We start from the raw sequence: 21,734 nt of genomic DNA on the forward strand, positions 1-21,734 counted from the left end.
GCCTCTAAATTAAGCACGTGGAAGCCCCCTCGCCTCTAAATTAAGCACGTGGAAGCCCCTCGCCTCTAAATTAAGCACGTGGAAGCCCCTCGTCTCTAAATTGAGCACGTGGGAGCCCCCTCGCCTCTAAATTGAGCACGTGGAAGCCCCCTCGTGTCTAAATTGAGCACGTGGAAGCCCCCTCGTGTCTAAATTGAGCACGTGAAAGCCCCCTCGTGTCTAAATTGAGCACGTGAAAGCCCTCCTTGTCTCTAAATTAAACACGTGGAAGCCCCCTCGCCTCTAAATTAAGCACGTGGAAGCCCCTCATCTCTAAATTAAGCACGTGGGAGCCCCCTCGTCTCTAAATTAAGCACGTGGAAGCCCCTCGCCTCTAAATTAAGCACGTGGGAGCCCCCTTGCCTCTAAATTAAGCACGTGGAAGCCCCCTCCTCTGTAAATTAAGCAAGTGGAAGCCCCTCGTCTCTAAACGAGGATAATAATATCCAGCTGGCTGCGCAACGTGAGGTTAAGTGAAGCGAAGCCCGCAAAGCCCGCGGCGCATTTTACGCAGTAATCGGCCCTCGGCAAATGCTCATAACATTCCCACTGTTCTTGTGACTGACACACGGGCTAAGCAGGGAAAGGACATAAATGACTCCCAGGCTCGGTGGAAGACGAGAAGGTGGCCAAAGGTCCTGGGATCGTGAGCGCCTAACGCCCCCGCCCCGCGTGACAGCCCAAACCCCACGGCGCCTGGAACGAGAAAACCTGCGGCGCCAGCCAAGCGCGCGCCCAGGCCCCGCCCCCTCGGCCGCGCGCCAGGGCGGGGCCGCTTCCTGCCCGCGCCCGGGCCCCGCGCACCCCTGGGGGCCGCCGACCTCGGGCGCCTGCGCCGCGCGCGCTCCGCCGGGGGAGGGGGAGGGGGCGGGGCAGGGCGGGGCGGGAGCGCGCGGGGCTGGGCGCGCGCGCGACGCCCGCAGCTCGGCTGGGCCTGGACGCCGCCCGTTCCGCGGCGCAGGTGGTCGCTGCCGCCCGCCCTGGGGGCGTGGGGGCGAGGCTGCCCCGCACCAGCTCGGCTCCCACGGCCGCTCGGCGCAGCTCCGCAGGTCCGGCTCCCACGCAGCCCCGTCGGGCCGCCCCGGCCTCTCGCCTGCCTGCCTGCCTGCCTGTCTTCCGGCAGCGGCCGAGCGCGCAGGTGAGCCTCCCCTTTGCAGGGTGTGGCGGGCCCCAGCCATCGCCTAGGCAGGTATGCAACCAGCACTGGGGCGGGCGCTGAGCACGGGGTGCGGGAAATTAAACCAAAACAAAACGAGAACCTGAAAGAGACAGAGGGAAGAAATGGCCCCCGAGTGCCTGGGAGGGGTGGGCACTGTCGCGCCCCAGACCCTAGAGCTACGGCGGCGGCCCTGCCTCCAGGGTCCAGCGTCTCCTGGCAGCCCTCCGGGGGTGTCTTGGAAAACAAAACCAAGGAAGCTGTCCTCCCCACCAACAATTGTCTCCCAGACGACTGTTTGACTTTTTGCAGAGCTGACAGGCCCTTCCTGCTCCCGAAGGCAGGAAAGGTGCCGTCGGTGAAACAGGAGGCCAGAAGTTGGAAGCCCCTGTTTCTCTCGTGCGCACGGATAACCATCGTATTTCTTACTCGCCAACTTCTTGAAACTTGTCTGTCTGCTTCCATCTGCTGCCTGGACCAGTAGAGCAACGGTGCTCTGTTTCCAGGTAGCTTCGTTCCAGCTTCAGTGCAAAATCTGATCATCTCCTTCAGGGATTATTTGTAGCTGTGATTACATATGATTTTAAATAATTTATTTTAAAGATCACTTCATCAGGCCTGGTTCTACAGAGTAAATTTTAAAAGCACAATTTTGAGACTGAGGATATAGATGTTCGTGCACCAGGCAAGTTTGTCCCTTTTGGTGGGGATTTTATAACGATATGCTAGACGTGCACTTCTGATGCAGGAAGACAATGAAAGGCGTGAAAACTAACAGCCCATTTTTCAGCCATGCCATCAGTTTCATATTTTACTTGGGTGGCAGACCTTTTCTTTCTTAGCTTGGAAAAAGATTTCAATGCTTTTAGGGAAAACAAGATTTTTCCCCACTATTGAATTGTAATGTTTGTAAAGCTTTTAAACGTGTGGATGTTAAGGGTTACACATGAGAACAAATTTTGCATGGTGCTAGATAGAGGATTTGTTGGTTGAAAGACTTAAAGCAAACACCATGAAAAATAGTGCGATTTGGAAATCCATTAAGCTGAAGCCTGTGAAATAATGGAAGCCCTGAAGTTCAATATCATTTGTTATTTATACCCAGAAAAACCCACAGAAGGTGAAGTTCAGACAGTGGATCTCCATTTTTCTCTTAGAATGTAGAAGTTATAGTGAGGGAAAATGAGTTACATACAGCAGAACAAATAGCATCAGTCTTTTATTTCTCTACTTCAATTATTCTTTAAAGTCTATTATTTTAATATGTTCTGGCAGTCGATTTGTGTTGTTTCTGTCCCCTCTCATGCGCTAACAAATACCACCATTCCTGGTAGGGGCACTCAACCTCAATGATTATAGCAGGACCAATTCTAGATTATCTGTGAAAAGAGGGCATAGGTCATTGAAATATTAAAAAAATCAAATTTTCACCTGTTTTACTTTACAGTTACACCACCAATTTTATTTTTACTACACCTATAAAAATATAGTAAGATTCTCCCTATAAATGGTGAATGAGGAGGATATAGAAGGTAGAGGTCTATATGATAGCTATTCAGAACCCCCACATTGACAATCCTGAGGGTATTTTTTTTTTAAGAAATTTAGTCTAAATTTATAATTTAGAAGTTTTAAAAAGGAATTTAGTAGTTCAACAGCGTCTGTGAATATTTTCCTTATGTTATATATGAGAGCACAAACAGCAAACAGCAGGCCAAGTGGCTTTTCCAAGGTTCTTCAGGAGGGCACTGCAGAGCTGGAAATGGGGTACTTATTTGCTCCCAGTATTGTTCAGTAACATCTTGAACACATCAAAGAATAATAAGTGCATCTAGCCTGAGGTAGTTTAAATGTTCACAAGTTGAGAAGCATATATTATTTTCAAAAATTATTATTATTTTTTAATCCTGGAGGAGGAATTTACATTTTCTGTCAGAATTTAAAATGCGAAGTCAGATCCATGTGCTTGACATTTTGGCTTGATGGATTACTTTTGTCACAAGGCTTGTTGTAGCAGAGCAGATGGTCATGCTACTTGGAGTTTTCCACTCATTTGATGTTTCCATGAAGAAACAATTTGCTGGAAGCCAGCCTCAGCTACAGTGCACTGGAGATGATGCTAAACTTTGCAGAAGCTGGAGGATATTGGTGCAGCTCTTCCTGTTGAATTAGTCAGTATTCTCCTCGGGTGGTAAACTGAGGGACAGCTTAGTCGTGTCATAGTTGGAGTTAGGGCAGAGTTAGCAATAACAGCATAGAAACAGTATACTTTTGTAATTTTTTTTTTTTTGCCTTAATAAAACCAAGCTGCTTTTAAAGTGCCAGCTGAGTTTCCTTATAAGATGATTGTTTTTTTACACATGTGCTAGGATTGTCATGTCCACTGGCTGACTTTGATCATATCTCTCTATTAAAATCAAACTGCATTTATAATGTCAAAAAATTATGAAATGGTTGACAATGTTGAAGCTTTATCTAAAAAAAATCTCATGCCTTGCCTTTAACAAGGGAACCATCATCTGAATGATAATGTCTCTATGCTGTGTGTACTGAATTACAACAAAAAAATTTGTGAGGCCTTTCTCAGCCAGTTCTCTGATTTTAAATCTTTAAACATTTTCATACTGGAGCTGTATTACTACTGCCAGTGGTTACTCCAGAGCTGGTTTTATTGACAGGTCTGTGCTTGAACGGTTTTCTTAAAATGATACAAAGTGTTTTAACTTTGTAGCCATTTTGTTGCTTGGGATTATATCCTTTGGGTATGTATTTTTCTCATTGTATTGTTTTTATGTTAGTTCCACCAATGGTTCCAATATTATTGGAGTCCTTTCAGCCCAACAATGCACTGACATAGATTGTGCCTATATAGAAGTTATTATTGAGCACTAATTATATGCAAAGCCTTATTCTGAGAGCTTAGCATATATTCTTTCCTTTCATTCTTCTAATATCCAGTGATTATTATTATCCACATTTTATAGTTGGGGAAAACAATAGGGAAGCAAAAGAATTTACCCAGCAGAGTACTGGGGGAGCCAGAGTTTAAATCTAGAAAAAGGTCTGATTATGGAGCCTGATACAGGTCTGATGGGATATACGTAAAGACTGTCAAACTTGTTTGTAGTTACTGTGGTATTTCATCAATCCATCCTTTTAAACTGTATCAAATATGCAGTAATGTATAAGTGAAGAAAATGTAATGACTATAAATATTATTGAACTGTCTTGGGACAAAAGGCAAATAATTTAACAATAATCTAAAAATATTGAAGAGAAAATAGCTGTAAAAGACATTATTGGGACAACTGACAAAATTTGAATATAGACTGATTTAGATAATAGTTTTATATCAATGTTAAATACCCTTCTCATGCTCAGTGCTTCAAGGGGAAAAATATATTATAAAAATAGAGGAGGATTTCAGAAGCAGACCAAAATGTAAGTAATTGGTAAGTCTGGGTAAAGAGTATACAGGACGTCCTTACACTATTGTTAAAACTCTTCCGTTTGAAATTATGTTCCCTCCAAAAAGTTACCCAAGAACAAAGGTAGAACACAGGAAGTGAAGGTGTAACATTCTAAGAATTTTTTTTCTTTTAAATCAGGTGAAGGATTGTTTCCTGTGCTCTGATTTTTTTTGATTTTTTTCTCTAATTTTTTTTTTTTTTTTTTAGGGGTTAGACTAGGAAGGAATTTGAAACAAAATCACCAAAAATAACTTTCTCAGATTTCAAAATCTAGCCATTCAGAACTCCCCAACTCTCCAGCCTCCAAAAAAACAGGCAAAGTGTTTTCCTCACCTCTTTTTAATGGGTTGGAGGTCGGGGGAGATTCAAAACATTAGTGCCTCTAAGAGCTATGATATAAAGATGGTCCACATGCTGATACGGACTGGCTTTTATGTCAGAAATCTGTAACCTTGTTTTCAAGGTACCTGGCCCATACCTGCCTTTCTAACTTTGTCTGGTGCCACCCCCACCAACCATGTACACTCTGGCCACGCTAGGTCACGTGATCTCGGTGCCTGCTGATCTTTCCTGCCTCTGCCCATGTGCTTGGCTTGGCATGGCATGGCATGGCATGGCATGCACTCCCATTCTTTTCCTGCTGAAATTCTGTTCATCTTTCACGTCTCACCACAACCCCTTTGGGAAGCTGTCTCTAATCTCACGCAGAATTAAATTTTCCTGTCTGTGCTGCCCTATTAGTGGTGTAAACACAGGGCTATCTGCTTTCATTCAGCAATCCTTATTCAGCATATACTGTGAGCTAGGAACTGTGCCAGGGACTGGGGACTCAAAGGGACTCATGGTCTGGTAGCTAGGAGTGAGTCATAAACAAATAGTCATAAGAGAAGCATATAGCAGAGAAATAAACAGTGCTGGGAGAGCTGGAACGCCACCTGACAACCTAGTCTTGAAGGGAAAATGACAGTGAAAGCCACAATGAGATACCATTTTCCCCTCATGGGGTTCCTTTCCAGAATGGAGATTTCCAGCACAATAATCTAATGAATAAATTTGAAACAATTGTAGTACCGGTGGGCTACCCAAGTAGATATATTCAGTAGGAAGCTAAAAATAGAAGTCTAGAAGTCAGGAGAGGGAGGTTGAGTCTGGATGTATAAACCATACAGAGCAGCCGTCTTCAGTGTGTTTAGGTAGGAAAGACCTAGGCGGGGCAGATCTGTCTCTTGGGGTCATGTACTTCTCCCAAACTACCCAAAATTGCCCAAAATTCTGCCCTTCCCCCTCAACTTTGGTGACACCCTTCTGGTTTAAGAATCATTGTATGGCCCGGTCAGGCTTGGCTTAGCGGTTGAGCATCAACCTACGATCCAGGAGATCGGGGTTTGATTCCCGGTCAGGGCACATGCCGGGGTTGCAAGCTTGCGCCCCAGTTGGGGGCGTGCAGGAGGCAGCAGATCAATGACACTCTCATCATTGATGTTTCTGTCTGTCTCCCCTTCCCTCCCTCTCTCTGAAATGTATGTTTTTTTAAAAAATCATTGTATGAAACGAGACAATATTGATACACATGCTGTGTGTGCTCCAGAGGAAGGCAAGACACAGTTGAGAAGCACTGGTGGTGAAGTAGTTAACTGCTTGGGTGGGTGTGGATCAGGCCACCCAGGAAGAGGAAGGAGAGGAAGGGCCTGGGGAGGAAACCTCAAAGGGACCAGCTGTGGAGGGTGAGCAGAAGAAGGAGCCAGAGACAGCCAGGCAGACCCTCGGGGAGGAAGGAGAGGCAGGGAGGACGGCTGCAAGCCCTCGGGCTGCAGAGGCAGGCGGAGGCCTGAAATCGGGAAACCATTGCTGTGCACAAGGTCGTGACAGGTCCAGCCACACAGGTCAGGAGTGGCTGGAGGTGAGGGAGTGAGCGCAAAGGCATCGTTTATTTGCTCTCTCTGGGGAGTTGGTGGGAAAGGAGAGGGAGAGGCAGAGAGGGGTAGGTTGAGGGGAAGGCAGAACCTGAGAGGAAGGTTCTCTCTAACAGGTTGGGTGGGGACAGGGAACCTTGAATAGTCCATTCGCTGAGGAAAAGGGACAGATGGAGATGGAGAGATTGAAAGTACAGGAAAGCAGTTAATGGAGCAGATCCTTTACGAGCGTTGTTGAGAAGAAAGTCTTACTTTGTGGCTCCTTGAGGATGGGAACCATGTCTTGTTTACCTGATACCCCTAGTAACCCCTGCATGCAGTAGACGTTCGGAAAATGTTTATAAAAGTGGTAAAGATTTTACTCTTTAGAATTGGACTTTCCCACCAGATGTAGTAGAATAACAACAATAAACCCCCCCACTGTTTTTAACCTGTAATGAACAATCCGTAACATTCTATATAAGCAATACATTTACAGCCTTGTGTTCTTTCAAGTAGAAGGGAAGATAATCTCAGTAATACTGAGGTCGTAATAATCGTGATCCGCAATCTTTCTGTGCCTGATATTGCTTGAATTCTGTTTCAGCATCTTCAAGTGCGTTGTTATATTCAAGGCACTGCTTGGTGGGCAGGGGGTGCAGTTCATTGGAGGAGACGGACATGCACAGAAATAGTCCAAATAAGACGGACTTCTTCTACTGTTTAACAGAGGAACACTGTCAGCTCCATGCTTTGGGGTTAAAAATATTGATTTTTAGACGTACAGAAAAGGACATCGTTTTCATTATCGTCTGTGACAGGTGTTGCAACTGTAAATATTTCTAATATTAACAGAGACTGACTTTATATAGAACTTTTGGTTCTGTGTAACTTAATTCTTTGAGAGTATATCCGAAAAAACCCCGAATTGGTTGAGAAAGGTAACGCCAGCTCCTTGCAGGCCACATTGCGGGGTGCAGATGGTGAGTGAATCCGTGGGTTTTAGTCTGCTGTGCAGTTTCAGTGTTGTAGACCTAAAACCCACAACAAATATGTGAAGGCAGCTCTGAGTCACATGTTCTTTCCTACGCCTGGTAAGCTAGTGTACATATTGATGTTATCTCATTTTGTATTACCTTTTTTCCCCTCAATTTCACTAGAAAACTTTTTGCCTTTTTTTTGGTATTATATCATTGCCAATGAACTATATTGCACAAAATGTGCTAAGCAGATCAAATTAGTATGTAAAGAACTCATTTTTGAAGACTGTAATGAGTTGATTTAAATGCTGATTTATCTTTCCTGAATAAAATTGTTTCCTTTGATGAATTGCTGTCTTGAGAATTGATTGGAACATTGTTTGGCCCTCAACGCCTTATCTCTGTTGTTTTGTGTGTTTTTTAACAGTAGGTGCCTGGTAGACATCTTAGAACTTTAAAAACGGAGACGACCTGCTTTTAGGGGATCATGCTGAGGGACACTATGAAATCTTGGAATGATAGCCAGTCTGATCTCTGTACCAGTGACCAAGAAGAGGAAGAAGAGATGATTTTTGGTGAAAATGAAGATGATTTGGAAGAGATGATGGACTTAAGTGATCTGCCTACCTCACTTTTTGCCTGCAGTGTCCATGAAGCAGTGTTTGAGGTGCAAGAACAGAAGGTAGGCGTGTGTCCTACCTTTCCCTGCGTTGGTCGTGTGTTGAATGTATGTGGATTCGGGGGAACAGAGCAGATGGCTGCCTGTTTGCAAAGTTTGTTATTGGTCCATGACAAGTACAGAAAGTATGCATCAACCTTTACACATTGCTGCAGCATTTTTATTAAATTTTATTTATACAAGTGTCAACCTGCAACAGAGAGAAAATATTTGAAAACCAATCCTTCCCCGCAAATACATACTTAGGTTGCAGGCTCAGTCCCCAGCCCTGATGGCGTGTAAGGGAGGCAACCAGTCGATGTGTCTCTCTCACATCGATGTCTCTCTGTCTCTGTCTCTCTTTCTTCCTTCCACTCTCTCTGAAAAGCAATGGAAAAATATCCTCAGGTGAGGATAAACACACATGTGTGCATCAAAGGTCACTATCAACAGAGTGAAAAAGCAGCCTACATAATGGGAGAAAATATTTTCAAATCAGATCTGATAAGGGATTAATATCCAGAGTATATGAAAGAACTTCTAAAACTCAACAGCGACAACAACTAAACAACCCAACTGAAGAACGGGCAAAGAACTTGAATAGACTTTTCTCCAAAGAAGATACATAAGTCACCAATAAGTACATGAAAGTATGCTCAGCATCACAAATAATTAGGGAAATACAAATCAGAATCACCATGGGATACCACTCCACACCCACTGGGATGGCTAGGATGGAAACAGAGAAGTGCTGAGAAGGATGTGGAGGAACTGCAACACTTGTGCCTTGCTGGTGGGGATGCAAAATGGTGCAGCTGCTGTGGAAACACAGTATGGCAGTTTCTTTAAAAATGTAAGCATCACCCTAACTGGTGTGGCTCAGGTGGTTGAGTGTTGTCCCGCGCACCAAAAGGTCACCGGTTCAATTCCCGGTCAGGGCACATGCCCAGGTTTCAGGTTCCATCCCTAGTTGGGGTGCCTACGCAACTGGTCAATGTTTCTCACATCGGTGTTTCTCTCTCCCTCTCTCTCTAATATCAATAAAAAGCATATTTTAAAAATAATAACACTAAATAGCAAAAAAACCCAAAAAGATAAAATTAATCAGGAAGTTTAAAAGCCACTGAAGTGAAAATACATTTTTTCAATATGTAAAATTTGAATATAATTACCAAAAAAAAATCCCTGCTATCTTCTCCCTCAATTCAAGCCCTAAGTTCATAGCAGAGTTTCAGAGTCCTCAGTGACAGAGTAGTTTTCTGTGCTTCAAAGGGCCAGGGTTCGTAGGTCAAGCTCTGAAGAGTCCTGGGAAGATAGACACTGATCTCATTAATCAGTGGTGCACTGTATCATCCACCCCATGCAGGTCTCCTGCAAGGGCACGTCTCCTAGGTGACTGCTCCAGCAGTGCAATGCCTCTGAATTAGTAAAGGACAAGCAGGAAGGGCAGATTCTAATTTTCTGTTGGCAATCCCCATAATACTTGCTGCCTAGTTCATACTGTGTCATCTCTGTGCATTCACCTGCCTGGGGAATCGGCATCATATGGAAGAGCGGCTATTTTTTTGTGACCACAGAATGGCAAGTGGACTCTTGCAAAAGCTCTACCCTATTTCTGTTCATAATAGTATTAGTGCTCCCAACTTACTGTTCTAAGAGCTTTAAGTATTCACTCTTTCTATCCTCAACAGTAACCCAGTGAACGGGGTACTTTAATTATCCTCATCAGCAGGTAAAGAAACTGTGGGCAAAGCTTGCCCAAGGTCACACAGTTGTATAATAGAGCCAGGAGTCAAACTCAGACAGCCTAGCTCCGGAGTTCTGTTACTGGAGAAGATTGGTGGCTGGCAGAAGCAGTAAGACCTTCCTGAAGTTATCTGTCCGGGTTGTGGATTGCTCCTGAGGTCCTTCTCTTGTGGTTTCAGAATGAAGTGAATGTTCTGTTACTGCATGCAGAGAGGAGTATTTTGTCCATGCTAATGGCCAAAGAGCAGAGAGCTTCTGGTTCTCAGGAATGGATAGTGTCCTCTCATGTCCCCCTTTCGGATGTGGAGGAGGGTTTGGTATGTTCATCAGTTCGAGTGCTCTGTCCCCAAAGTCACAGGGAAGACCACGACATTGTCTCTGGGCCATCAGAGCATCTGCAGGCTGGCACACACCTTCTGAGGCTAGACATGAAGTTCAGGCTGAACCTGGACCTCCCTAATCTTTCCTACTTCATGGGCAAGGAGAACAGGAAAGGAAGTGAAGACTGCAGTGGACGTCCTGGAGAGCGGAGTCATGGGTCTGCCTGGCAGCTGGCATGGATATATGGTACTGACCTTGACAATGGAAGCCTGAGGACTGAGAAGGGCAATCTGGGTAGCTGAAACTATCTCCTTTTCCTGAGGAAATGTACATGGTTTTCAGAGGAAGAACTCACTTGTGTGGTTTTTCTCACCTCTGGTATCTTAAAACTATGTTTGAGTCCAAGTGCCTAGATGAGTTTGGTGGGCCATCTTGAGTCTTTGGATTGGATAATTGCCCACCTGTAATCTGACTGCCTCTTCAAGATGCCCATCAACCAGCTCAGCAGGATAGCAAGAGTACTCGTTGAGCAGGAGGCAGAATTCTCTGCTTTTCACCATTTGTCTGCTCTCTCCCCAGTTCTGTTTCATCTGTACTTTCCTCCAGGGACTTTGTAATCTGTTCCTCTGTCTTCTCTGCTCTTTTCAGTAAACAACCAAAATAACCTTTAGGCTAAAAAGGAAAAAAAGCCATTGCTTCTGCTAGGGGACTGTCTAGAGCTGGGATCCTGTTAGAAATCCTCACAGTTACAGTTTGAAGATTGTGCCTCTCTTATCATTAGTCCCAGAAAAGCCAAATGAAAACTGCTCTTGTTTACCCACAGGCTGGGGCTGCAGGTGGGCTGCAGGGTTGAAGTATCATTGATTGAGTGCAGTATACTTTTGTATCTTGAAGGGGGAGGGAAAGAGGGAGAGAGAAAGAGAGAGCCCACGACACTCTGTAGGGACTCTTCTGGTAGACATTCTGGCTGCTGCCTAATCAGCTTAATGTAATTGGATGGTAGCTGTGATTGCAGATCTCATTGCCCTCCTTATGTGGCAGGCTGGGTTTTGAGGCTAGCAGTTGGCCACCAAACTGCTTGAAAATGACTTCTGCATTGTGCACACATCTTCTGTCCAAGCAGTCATAGACCTTTCCCAGTTTAGCCACAGGAAAAAAGGGAGACATTTGTATAACCAGAATTACTACTAGCAGTTATTATCCTACAAGCAGTTGCTATTTGCAACGTGTTGTCCTAATTGAAGATGGAAAATAGTAGCTGACCAAAGTCACCTTACTGTGCTCCCAGCCAGATCTGTGGTTGCCAAGTGTGGGGCTCTGGCCTCCACAGGCTGCACTCAGCAGTTGTGAGGCCCCGGTGCTCCCCCTGCCTTTGCAGCCAGCATAGCCACCTCATCCCACCCCTTCTCTTGTTTTCCCTTACTTTTTTTTTTTTTTAATAATTTGGCAAAACTCATCAGTGAAATGTACGTATCTTACGTATGCAATCTGGTGCATTTTGACAGTATCTGCTCATGTAATCAGTGCTCCGGTTAGGAATATTTTTTTCCCACCCTAATACCAATCTGTAGTCTGTTACCATCAGAAATGATTTATCATTGGTTTGACCACCTGCTTGTAGATGGTATAGGGAATAGTTCAGGTCTGACGGGAAAATCATAGCCCTTCAAGAATTCATGTTCCATGAGACAGAGTATGTATTTAATGGTAGCCATTAAAACGGGAAAAAATCAATATCAAATAGGTAGTATTTAATATTTTTTAAATTTTAATTCAGTTTCATGCTTCTTTATGATCTGGAAAGGTATTGAAGGCAATATAAATGCAATAGGCCAAAGGTTATAGTAGGATTTAAAATTTTGTGTGTGTTCTGCTCCCCTCTAGCACTTCTGGATTTAGTCCCAGAACTATTACAAGTGCTCAGATGATTAAAGTCATGTTTTGTAATTCACCATGCCTAGGAGTATGTGCTCTTTTCTGACCAAGACGTCTGCCTTTGGCTATTTAGTCCCCAATGATACCTAGGAGGACCATCAGCATCGCCTGTGCCCAGGCAGAAATGGAGACTGCCTCTGACACCGAGGAACCTGCAGCCTCTGGATGCTGGAGTGATGGAATTTTCTATCTCAGATCCACAGAGAGACGTAGAAATGAAAAACCTCTTGCCTTAGGATGCCAAAGATAATTTATTTCACTGCTCAGGGCACTGAAGAATCATATGCTCCATCTCCACAGTGAAATTGTGTCCCTTAATGGGCCGGAGTCAGTGGGCACCTTGGGGTTTTTAGTCTAAGGCAAAAAAGTGCAGCAAAATTGTTTTCATAGTTTGTTCCTCAGTGAAATCAATGAGCCTCACCTTCTCTGCTCTGGGCCGGGGAACAGAGTAGTTCCCGAAAGGTCCCTTAGCTGCCGTCCTCCCCTGGTACTCCTGGAAACCTACCTTCCTGTGGGACCTTTTCCGCTTTCTCCTTCAGTGATGTTAATATGCCTCTTGTCCGGCTATGAAGTGCTCTTCTTGAATCCCCACAAGAAAGTTGTGGGTTATATGTTGTCCTTGCATACTTTAGGTGCAAGTTATTTGTAATCATGTTTGCTGCTGATTTATTACACAGGTGACTTCAGCATATGGAGGCAGCTTCTGGTTTATATTTTGTGGAAAAGCCTCAGGGATTGGTTTTTAGGCTGAATTATACTAAGTACGCTGAGAAAGCAGAGTGCTCAGTGACGGTTTAGATTTTATGGGATCTCCCTTACCTTATCAGGAGTAAATGGGCAACCATCACCCTTTTACAGGATGGTATTAATTTTTTTTATCACTAGAGAATTCAGAAACTTACAAATGTGAATCATTTCTAAAATAACTCAAGAAGAACGATAATAATTTGGCTTCTGAATTGAATTATGTTGGCCGCGAGTTATTTGTCAAGAGTGGTCTTCAGCCCGTGTTTCTGTATTGTGTCCTTTCCTGTGCTGTTGCCAGGTGGCCAGGGACAGCCTCGGGAATCTGCAGTTGATGTCTGTAGATTGATGGGAGGGCAGAGCTACCAGCTAAGGGCCTTTATCTTTTTCCTGAGATAGGAAACCGTGATGGTTTTGCCTCCACATTAATTTCTCATGTTTTCTACAGCACCTCACATTTCATGAACCATATTTATGCTACACCAAGGGAAAATGGGATGTGAAGGAGAGGAAAGAACTAACAAAATGTAAAAAGCGTATCAACTCTTGCACAACTTTGCTTTTAAATAATGCTCGCAGGTATTGGAATTTAGACGAGAGACCCACAAACCCACTGCTATCATCTGCATCTTACATTCAGTGACAGTGTATTTCTGGAATGGTAAAAAAAAATGTTTTTGGAAGGAAAAAGGAAGAAGGGTGTGAATGTCAGGTAGCTGTTTAGTTTGCAAGATAGCTTGTGCTGCTGTTACTATGAAAAAATTCATTGTTGTGGGGAATTAGGAATGAATACGTGGTCCTTTTAGCCGGGCAAAGGAAAATTGTTTTACGTACAGAGTTATAAAACACTAATATTTCATAAACCATGCTTAATTAGTTCTTCCTTAGTTTCCACTTTCATTGTGTTCAGGGCTCGTGTTTCTTAACCAGCTCCTGTGAGAATTTTAATATTTACTTAGTATTCAGCGTATGTTGAAAGTAAGCATCTACCAGGAATTAGATGGAACTTCACAAAATCTCAATTCTCATTTTTTAAAAGCAGTGATAAAGCCAGCCAGCTTTGAAATAGATGCTGAGGAAACTATGAAAAGTGCCTGGAAGTATTAGTAATTATTAGTATTTAATAGATTTACATGTTTATATTTCTTTGAAGAACTCGCATGCTATTTTAAAATCCTTACTATCTCTATAACGTTATTTGTCCATATAACTTTAATATGTTGAAATAATATGATTAATAAGAATAGGAGTGATCTTACAGCTCCTCTCCCCTCCCCTCATAGTACATTGGAAATCCAGCCTTAGTACAAGGTCTGACGTGCAGCTGGTTGCTTAATTGCAGCAGCGTCAGGTAAATCATGGTACGGCGCTGTAGTGGGATACCACGAGGCGGCGAAAAAGTGTGACTTACAGCTGCACACAGCAACAAGGGAGAACTTAGAAACAAAACCTAAAGAAGCGCAAGTTATTGAAAAATACGTACAACGTGACTGTACCTTTAGGCTTTCAAATAAAAGTAAAGCCATGAAGAAAAGCAAGGGAATGGTAAGCACAGAGTTCCAGAAAGGCTTGCTTGGAGGAAAGGAGTGAGATGGGGGAATAAAGAGCTGGCACGCTGGGGACTTCGAAGCAGTAGGGAATGTTCCTGTTGTATAATTGGACATGTTTGTGTCATTTTTTAAAAATGTCTTTATTGATTTCAGAGAGAGAGAGGGAGAGGGAGAAATAGAATCATCAATGATGAGTCATTGATCAGCTGCCTCCTGCACGCCCCCGACTGGGGATCAAGCCTGTAACCCAGGCATGTGTCCTGACTGGGAATCGAACCCCGATCGCCTGGATCCTAGGTTGATGCTCAGCCACTGAGCCACACCCGGCTGGGCTCATTTTTTATACCTTACATTTATTTTACATTTATTTTACATTTATTTTATATTTATTTTATAATTTGAATCTATAAAATATTTAATCAAGTTAATTTCTTATTAAAATAAGTGCAAATTGCAGAATTTAGCAGGGTACCTGTTCTTGTATACCTGCAAAAAAAAGTATGCTTTTGGCGGGAGGGAAAGGCAAATTCTAATGAGCTCTGTCCCATTGCTTATATCTGATGATTTAAATTTCCTTCTGTTAAAGGCTTCTCTTTTTTCTCTTGCATCCCCTCTGCCCTGCCGATCCTTGATTTGTAGGAGAGATTTGAAGCGCTTTTCACCGCCTATGATGAGCAGGTTACGTTTCAGCTGTTTAAAAGCTTTAGAAGGGTCCGAATAAATTTCAGCAAGCCCGAAGCAGCGGCAAGAGCGCGCATAGAACTCCATGAAACAGACTTCCACGGGAAGAAGCTGAAGCTGTATTTTGCGCAGGTACGTCATAGGGCCAAGGACGCTGTGTAAACTCGCTCTCCGTCGGAAATATTAGCAGTTCTCCATTCTCTGTATTCCATCGGAGGCTTGGAAATGAACAATCCCGATCAGCAAATCATGTAAAAACAGTTTCCTTTATTTTACAGATATATACGTTTATGTATTAAGCGTATTTACCCTCCTGACTTGGTTTTGCTTAGACTAATAGTTAAAGGGATTCATTTTTCTGGCAGCTTTTCTCAACCGGGGTTTCATAAGGGTTAAACCCTGACAGCTGAAGATCAGTGAATTAACTTTCTTCCTAACATCTAGAATGGCACTGTCGATGTAACGTCCTTGGGAGACTTGAGAAAATTCTGAAATCGTTTCTGTGTTCTGTAACTTGTATGAGTCACCCCATTGAAAGCGGCTGCTGGCCTGAGGTGACCGGGGAGGTGGCACAGACAGTGCCACAGGCTGGCTTAGACTTCGAAATGGCAGAGCATCTTGCAGGTTCCCGAGAAATGGCTGTACTTTCTCTGTTCGGTGATGTGGCTCCGAGCAACCAGTTTCTCCTCAGGAGAATTGGTGAAATAAAGGCATTAGATCTCTGCTGATGTATTAACTGCACTGTTTTCTTTTCAACAGTTTTTTTTCTTGGTCTTAGCTTTCAGATTTAAAAAAAAAGAGAAGTTGGTTATTGCACATTCCAAACAAAAAACCTAAATGAAAGATGTCTGGACATTTCTTGGTGGAGTCGATTGAGATGGAAACGATATACCCCAAACTTCTCTAAAATTGGAAGTTAGGGCTTACTGCCATTCATGATTCATTCGTCTATTCAGCAGTTTACTTTTTTATTCGACTGTTATTTATTGAGCACCTAGTGTTCAGTGGCGAACCACACAGACACAGACACAGACCCAGCCACTGGGAGATGCAGACTGTTAAAGAGAAATTTTTCATTTTTTCCAAAGAAATGTAATAATCAATACAGAGATGAAAATGAAGAAGTAGGCCAGTCGCAAACGTTGAGTATGTCCTTCCCTGCAGGTGCAGGTGTCCAGTGAGACACGGCACAAGTCGTACCTGCTGCCGCCCCAGCCGGTCAAGCAGTTCCTAATCTCCCCGCCAGCGTCTCCCCCAGTGGGGTGGAAGCAGGGTGAAGACGCGATGCCTCTTTTAAATTACGACTTACTCTGCGCTGTTTCCAAGTTGGGACCAGGTAACTAACATCCATCTTTCCCTGTTTCTTCCAAAGGAACTTTTGTATGAAAGACCACCGTCAGCAATTTGCATTCTAGCCAACTAGTGGCAACATGATCAGAGCAGAGGACATAGCCACACAGGCCCGGGCTCACTAGCATTCGCTAATTTCCTGATCTTGAGCAAGCTTTTTAGCTCCCAGTCTTCTCAGCCTCTGTTTTTCTCATCTATAACATAGGGATCAGGATAGCTACCTTTCAGCGTGGTTATAGGGTTAAATGATATATGCATAATAATAAATCTTACTGCAGTTGTTTTTTTAAATATATTTTTATTGATTTCAGAGAGAAGAAGGGAGAGGGAGAGAGAGAAACATCAATGAGAGTCATTGATCGGCTGCCTCCTGCACGCCCCGTGCTGGGGATCGAGCCCACAACCTGGGCATGTGCCCTGACCGGGAATCGAACCTCAATCTCCTGGATCCTAGGTCGATGCTCAACCACTGAGCCACGCCGGCCGGGCTCTTATTGCAGTTTTTACTGCTACACATTCTACTGGTACATAACGGGCCATTGGTGATGATTAGTTGCCTTCTTCCAGCTCCGTCCGAGCATCAGCTTCTCCAGTGAAAAGTATTTCAAGGAATTAATGGTGATACTATATCATCCTTCCAAATTCTTCTCTTTATTTTTCTTCTTACTTCTTTCTCTCATCCCTTTAAAATCATATAAGAAATCAATGCCATTCATTGCTGGTTCAGACTAGTTGTCCGCCTAAGACAGTGTTATGTGTGTCACAGGAGAGACAAGTCATTGTGAGGGGAAATGGCTTTGTTTTGTTTTAGATATTGGAGCTGGGTCTTGCCTGTCTGAGGTCCTATAATAGAGATTGCCCATGCTGCCCAGAACATTACACGTGTCTCCTAAGGGAAAACCAAAACCATCCTGAAGTTGAGATTCACTTCTGTTCATAGAAGAGTAATTAGCGTTTTAACTCCCAGACCTCAGTGTTCCTTACCAGCTTATTTCTTTTTTAAAAAAGTAATTTTAAAATTTGATTTTTAGAGAGAGGAAAAAAGAGGGTGAGAGAGAGCTCGCAACATCAGTTGGCTGCCTCCTGCACGCCTCCTACTGGGGATCAAGCCCACAACCTGGGCATGCACCCAGTCCAGGAATTGAACCGGCAACCTTTAGGTGCATGGGCCGACGCCCAACCAACTGAGCCACACCGGCCTGGGCATTGAAACGGCAAAACTTCATAAAGCCTTAAAGTATCAAAGCTCTAATGCCAAAGCAAGATAAAGTACTCTGACATAGGATTTAAAGATTTAAAAACAAGTAATCAGCAATTAAAATGTGAGTAGAACAAGACATTTTAAGAGACAAAACACTTCTTTTTGCTGTTTCCTCCACAGGAGAGAAATATGAACTTCATGCAGGAACTGAGTCGACACCCAGCGTGGTGGTTCACGTCTGTGAAAGTGAAACCGAAGAGGTAGAAGAAACAAAAAACCCCAAACAGAAAATTACGCAGACAAGGCGCCCTGAACCTCCAACTGCAGCACTGAGTGAGCCCCAGACCTTCGACTGTGCGCTGTGAGGCCTCTGGTTGTGGTGGGAGGCAGCGGCCCTTGTGGGTGCCGGCCATGGAGACGGTGCCCCTCCTGCTGGTGCATTGCTGCTAGTGGGGTAGGTGAGGTGAGCAGGGCCTGAGCCACAGTGTGTTCACCGAGCCTGCGCTGTGGACGTGGCAGTCTAGAGTAGAGGCTGATACTCTGAACAGCACTTTAAAGGATTAGCGCCCAACGTGCAGCATCCCTGGACCATTTTTAAACAACAAATTAGGAACACGGTCCCCTCCAGGAATGTTCCTTTCCCTGATTCTGTGTAGCATGGGGTACCCCAAAACTAAAACTATAGTCACCGAGTGCAGTACCATTTTTATGAATTTAAAAGTAGTCTTAACAATTTTAATAATCTAGTGTGGGTATTTTTGTACTGGTATGATAGCTTCTAACTAAATCTCTTGATCAAAGGGTAATTATTATTCAGTATACCAAAAATTTTTTGCACGAAAAGAAACCTGAAGTATAGAATAATTTGTAGAAAATCGTTTTTCTCTGGACTTTCTTTTCTTTAACTTTGGGGAAGAAATGCCAAATTCACTTTGACTGTCGGGATCAAGTGGCACAAATCTGCGTGCACGCTGTTCTCTTACTTGGAATTCCAGAAAGTGATGCGCACACCACTGTCCTCACGTGTCATCCCCCCAGAGGAAGAGCTGCTGCTTTAGGTGGGGATATGTCGTCAGTGAGCTTGACTGATTGTGACTCAGGTGGCTACTGCAGTCTGCCGCCTGTGACCATGTGCTAGCTGATCGCATCCCAAACCGTCTTCAGCCACCTGCTAAGTTTTCCTATTCTATACATATTTGTTTGTCATTTGTAGACTTTAAATTAGAAAAGATAATGGTAAGATTTTCTGTGGACCATTTTAAATGTGTCCATTTAAATATTTTTCAGCTTGAAAGAAAAGTCACGTCACACATACTCCATTTCTATGAATTAGGGAAAGATGGGGGAGATCATTTTGGTAGTCAGGCTTGTCTTTTGAGGGGAATTTTTTACCCTGGCTTACAGTAGGCACTTTTCCCTAAAACCGAATTGTTTTCACTCATGTTTCAGAGTGGATAGTTGAACCTCCTAAAGTAGAAGCAAGGATCTTTTTAATTCTTTGGGATCTATGTAAAGTCCTCTTTGTAGAAAAGCCTCTAACTAAATGTGTTGCTTGTGGTCAGGCTGCTCTGCAGATTCTCTGCTCACGCTTTGTATGGCAAATGCCCGGAGTGCCTGGTATGTGTAAAGGGGTTGCACTCGTGAGTCTGGACTAATACGGTGTGGCTACCACTGCAAAGAGAAAAATGCAGAAGTGCAGGCCGTGATGTCTGTATGTTTTTGTGGTTTAGATGTTCTTATTATGATAGAATTTATATCTGAGGACTTAAACTGTATTGCAAAAAAAAGTTTTGTGTTTTCCTTGCCCTGAAATAATCTGAAGTGATAAGCTCTTCTATTTGTACATATCTTACCACTGCTAAGCCTCAATGTAAATTCAGTTCAAATTTGTGATTCCATGTGTAATTTATTAAATTCACATCACCATTTGGCAGTTTAACCGACAGCCACTAAATTCAGCTTTTGGCGAGTTTTTAATCTTAACTGGTTGGTTGCACTAACTTATCATTGCAGAATGGACCCTGTAAGCCAAGAAATATATGTATTTTCAATGGTTGGGGATTTTGAAATTTCCTTTTAGGTAGTATTTATTCACTGTAATTTTCTAAGTGACCAAAATTCATGTTTTATTATTTTGCTTGGTTTTTACTTTCTACCTTCCAGTTAAGAAAGAATATTGTGTCATTAACATATAAAACTTTTTAAAAAATCAAGCAGTGTAACCTGGCTGGGTAGGTCAGTTGGTTAGAGTATTGTCCCTGTATACCAAGGCTTGCAGGTTTGATCCCCAGTCAGAGCACATACAAGAATCACCCAATGAATGCATAAATAAGTGGAACAACAAATTGATGTTTCTTTCTCCCTCTCTCTAAAAATAAAAAGTAAAAAATAAATAAATAAATGTTTTAAAAGTCAAGCGGTGCAAATTACCCAAATTTTTTGTTCTCCTTTTTTTTTTTTTTTTTTTTTTTTAAGGGCATTAAATAAACTGAAGAAAAACTTAAACCAAAATTAAGTATACATATATAATTATTGGATATATATTAAACTTTTCTCTCTGGGACTCTGTAAAATACTGTCGTCTTTATCTGGAGAGAACAAAACTAATAGTTCAGAGCTGTATTTACATCTTCCAGAAAACACAATGAAGCGCATGATGCGAATGGAGGGTCCCCTGTGACCCCACAGGTCTGTAGGACGCAGCCTGAGCGATGCCTGCGGGAGGCGGGAGACAAACGGGGCAAAGCCCGGGTGTGGAGGAGGAGCCTAGAGAAGGGAGCCTGCGCAGAGCCATCTTCTTTCAGGCTTTTAAACGTTAATTCTTGAGGAGATAATCTATCTTTACGGTTAAAAAAAAAATCTAAAAGTCTTTCCCAGCCCTATATAACCATAATTATTTTCTTGGATATTCTTCCAATGGTTCCAAATGCACCTATAACAAATATGCATATGCAGAATTAAAACATGTATTTCTTATTCCCCCACCTCTTTCCACAAAAGTTAGTATAAATACACTATTCTACACCTTGTTTTGGAGGAGAGCTTTTCATATCAGAGCTTCTTTTTCTTTTTCCCGTGGCATATTTTTCCACTGTATGAACGTACCTTAGTTTATTTAATCAGCCCTGTATTTAATGCACATCAGAGTTCAGTGTTTTTTAGGTAAACTTGCTTGAGTTATCTTGTAGTTCTACACAGTTATCTCTGATCAAGCAAAATTACCGAGCCAAAGGATAGATTAATTTGTAATTTTCACAGACATTGCCTATTTACACTCCATCGGGAATGTGCCTGTGTCCCCTCAGCCTCGTCAACAAAGGTACTGTATTATCAAACTTTTGGATGTTTGCTCATCTAATAGTTAAAAATGGTGACCTTTTATTAAGCATTTCCTTCAGTTGGATCCATGTTCCATCAGCCCATGTTTAGGACCTTCTTTTACACTCCTGCTGTTCCCCCCACCTCCCACCTCCCACCTTTGGTTCAAGCCTTTACGGGGCTCCCACCTGGGTGTGGGAGTAACGCCAGTTTTGGGTGGTGGTGTGGACTGACTCAGAGCAGATCTAGTTTCAAGCCCTATTCTACCACTTCCAAGTCCAATAATGTCAGGCAAATTGCTGGCTCTTTTAGAGGTTCTGTGTTTTCATCTTTAAAATGGAGATCCCTTCATAGGGCTGTTTGAGGATCAGATCAGATGCCTGTGAGTTGCACACATAAGAATGTCTGGTAGGCACCAGAAACAGCTTCTGAGCATTGAGCACAGTAGATAGAATTTCCAAATGTCAAACGGAAGGATTTAGATGGAACAGTTGGAAAGGAGCCGGCCCTGCCCCAGCATGGCTGGGCCTGTGGCGTGACGTAGGCTCATTCGCGTGTCTCGGTCCTTTGTTGCCTCTCCCTCCTCCCACAGACCAGCCAGCCTTCTCTTTGTCATGGGTCTTGCCTTTATCTTTCATGAGTCTTGTGATTGGAAAATTCCAGCTCAAGGTCATTGAGCCAGTGACTGTCCAC

The 21,734-nt window shown here is 43.3% G+C and overlaps 1 protein-coding gene across 3 annotated transcripts; it reads left to right on the forward strand.

Moving 5' to 3' along the window:
* Positions 1–913: 913 nt before the first annotated feature.
* RCAN3 (RCAN family member 3) lies at positions 914–20,230 on the forward strand. 3 transcript variants are annotated; one of them, XM_081146154.1, is made up of 5 exons: positions 914–1,177; positions 7,965–8,219; positions 15,131–15,304; positions 16,337–16,508; positions 17,904–20,230. In XM_081146154.1, the coding sequence occupies exons 2-5, from the start codon at positions 8,025–8,027 to the stop codon at positions 18,086–18,088; spliced, it is 726 nt and encodes a 241-aa protein (XP_081002280.1). In that variant the 5' UTR covers positions 914–1,177; positions 7,965–8,024; the 3' UTR covers positions 18,089–20,230. The 3 variants fall into 3 exon arrangements, with proteins under 3 accessions (XP_081002280.1, XP_081002281.1, XP_081002282.1); XM_081146155.1 differs by having other exon boundaries at positions 914–1,228; positions 17,904–20,149; XM_081146156.1 differs by lacking the exon at positions 914–1,177 and adding an exon at positions 1,680–1,701 and having other exon boundaries at positions 17,904–20,149.
* Positions 20,231–21,734: the final 1,504 nt, after the last annotated feature.

This window comes from Miniopterus schreibersii (genome assembly GCF_964146895.1).
Source record: "Miniopterus schreibersii genome assembly, chromosome: 8".
Classification (NCBI taxonomy): Eukaryota; Metazoa; Chordata; class Mammalia; order Chiroptera; family Miniopteridae; genus Miniopterus; species Miniopterus schreibersii.

What these genes read in the sequence shown, in the direction of transcription:
- RCAN3 (XM_081146154.1), top strand. Translation starts at nt 8,025, where the DNA reads ATGCTGAGGGACACTATGAAATCTTGGAATGATAGCCAGTCTGATCTC. An exon ending in TTGAGGTGCAAGAACAGAAG is followed by an intron (nt 8,220 to 15,130) that starts GTAGGCGTGTGT and finishes CTTGATTTGTAG; the next exon opens with GAGAGATTTGAAGCGCTTTT. An exon ending in TGTTTCCAAGTTGGGACCAG is followed by an intron (nt 16,509 to 17,903) that starts GTAACTAACATC and finishes TTTCCTCCACAG; the next exon opens with GAGAGAAATATGAACTTCAT.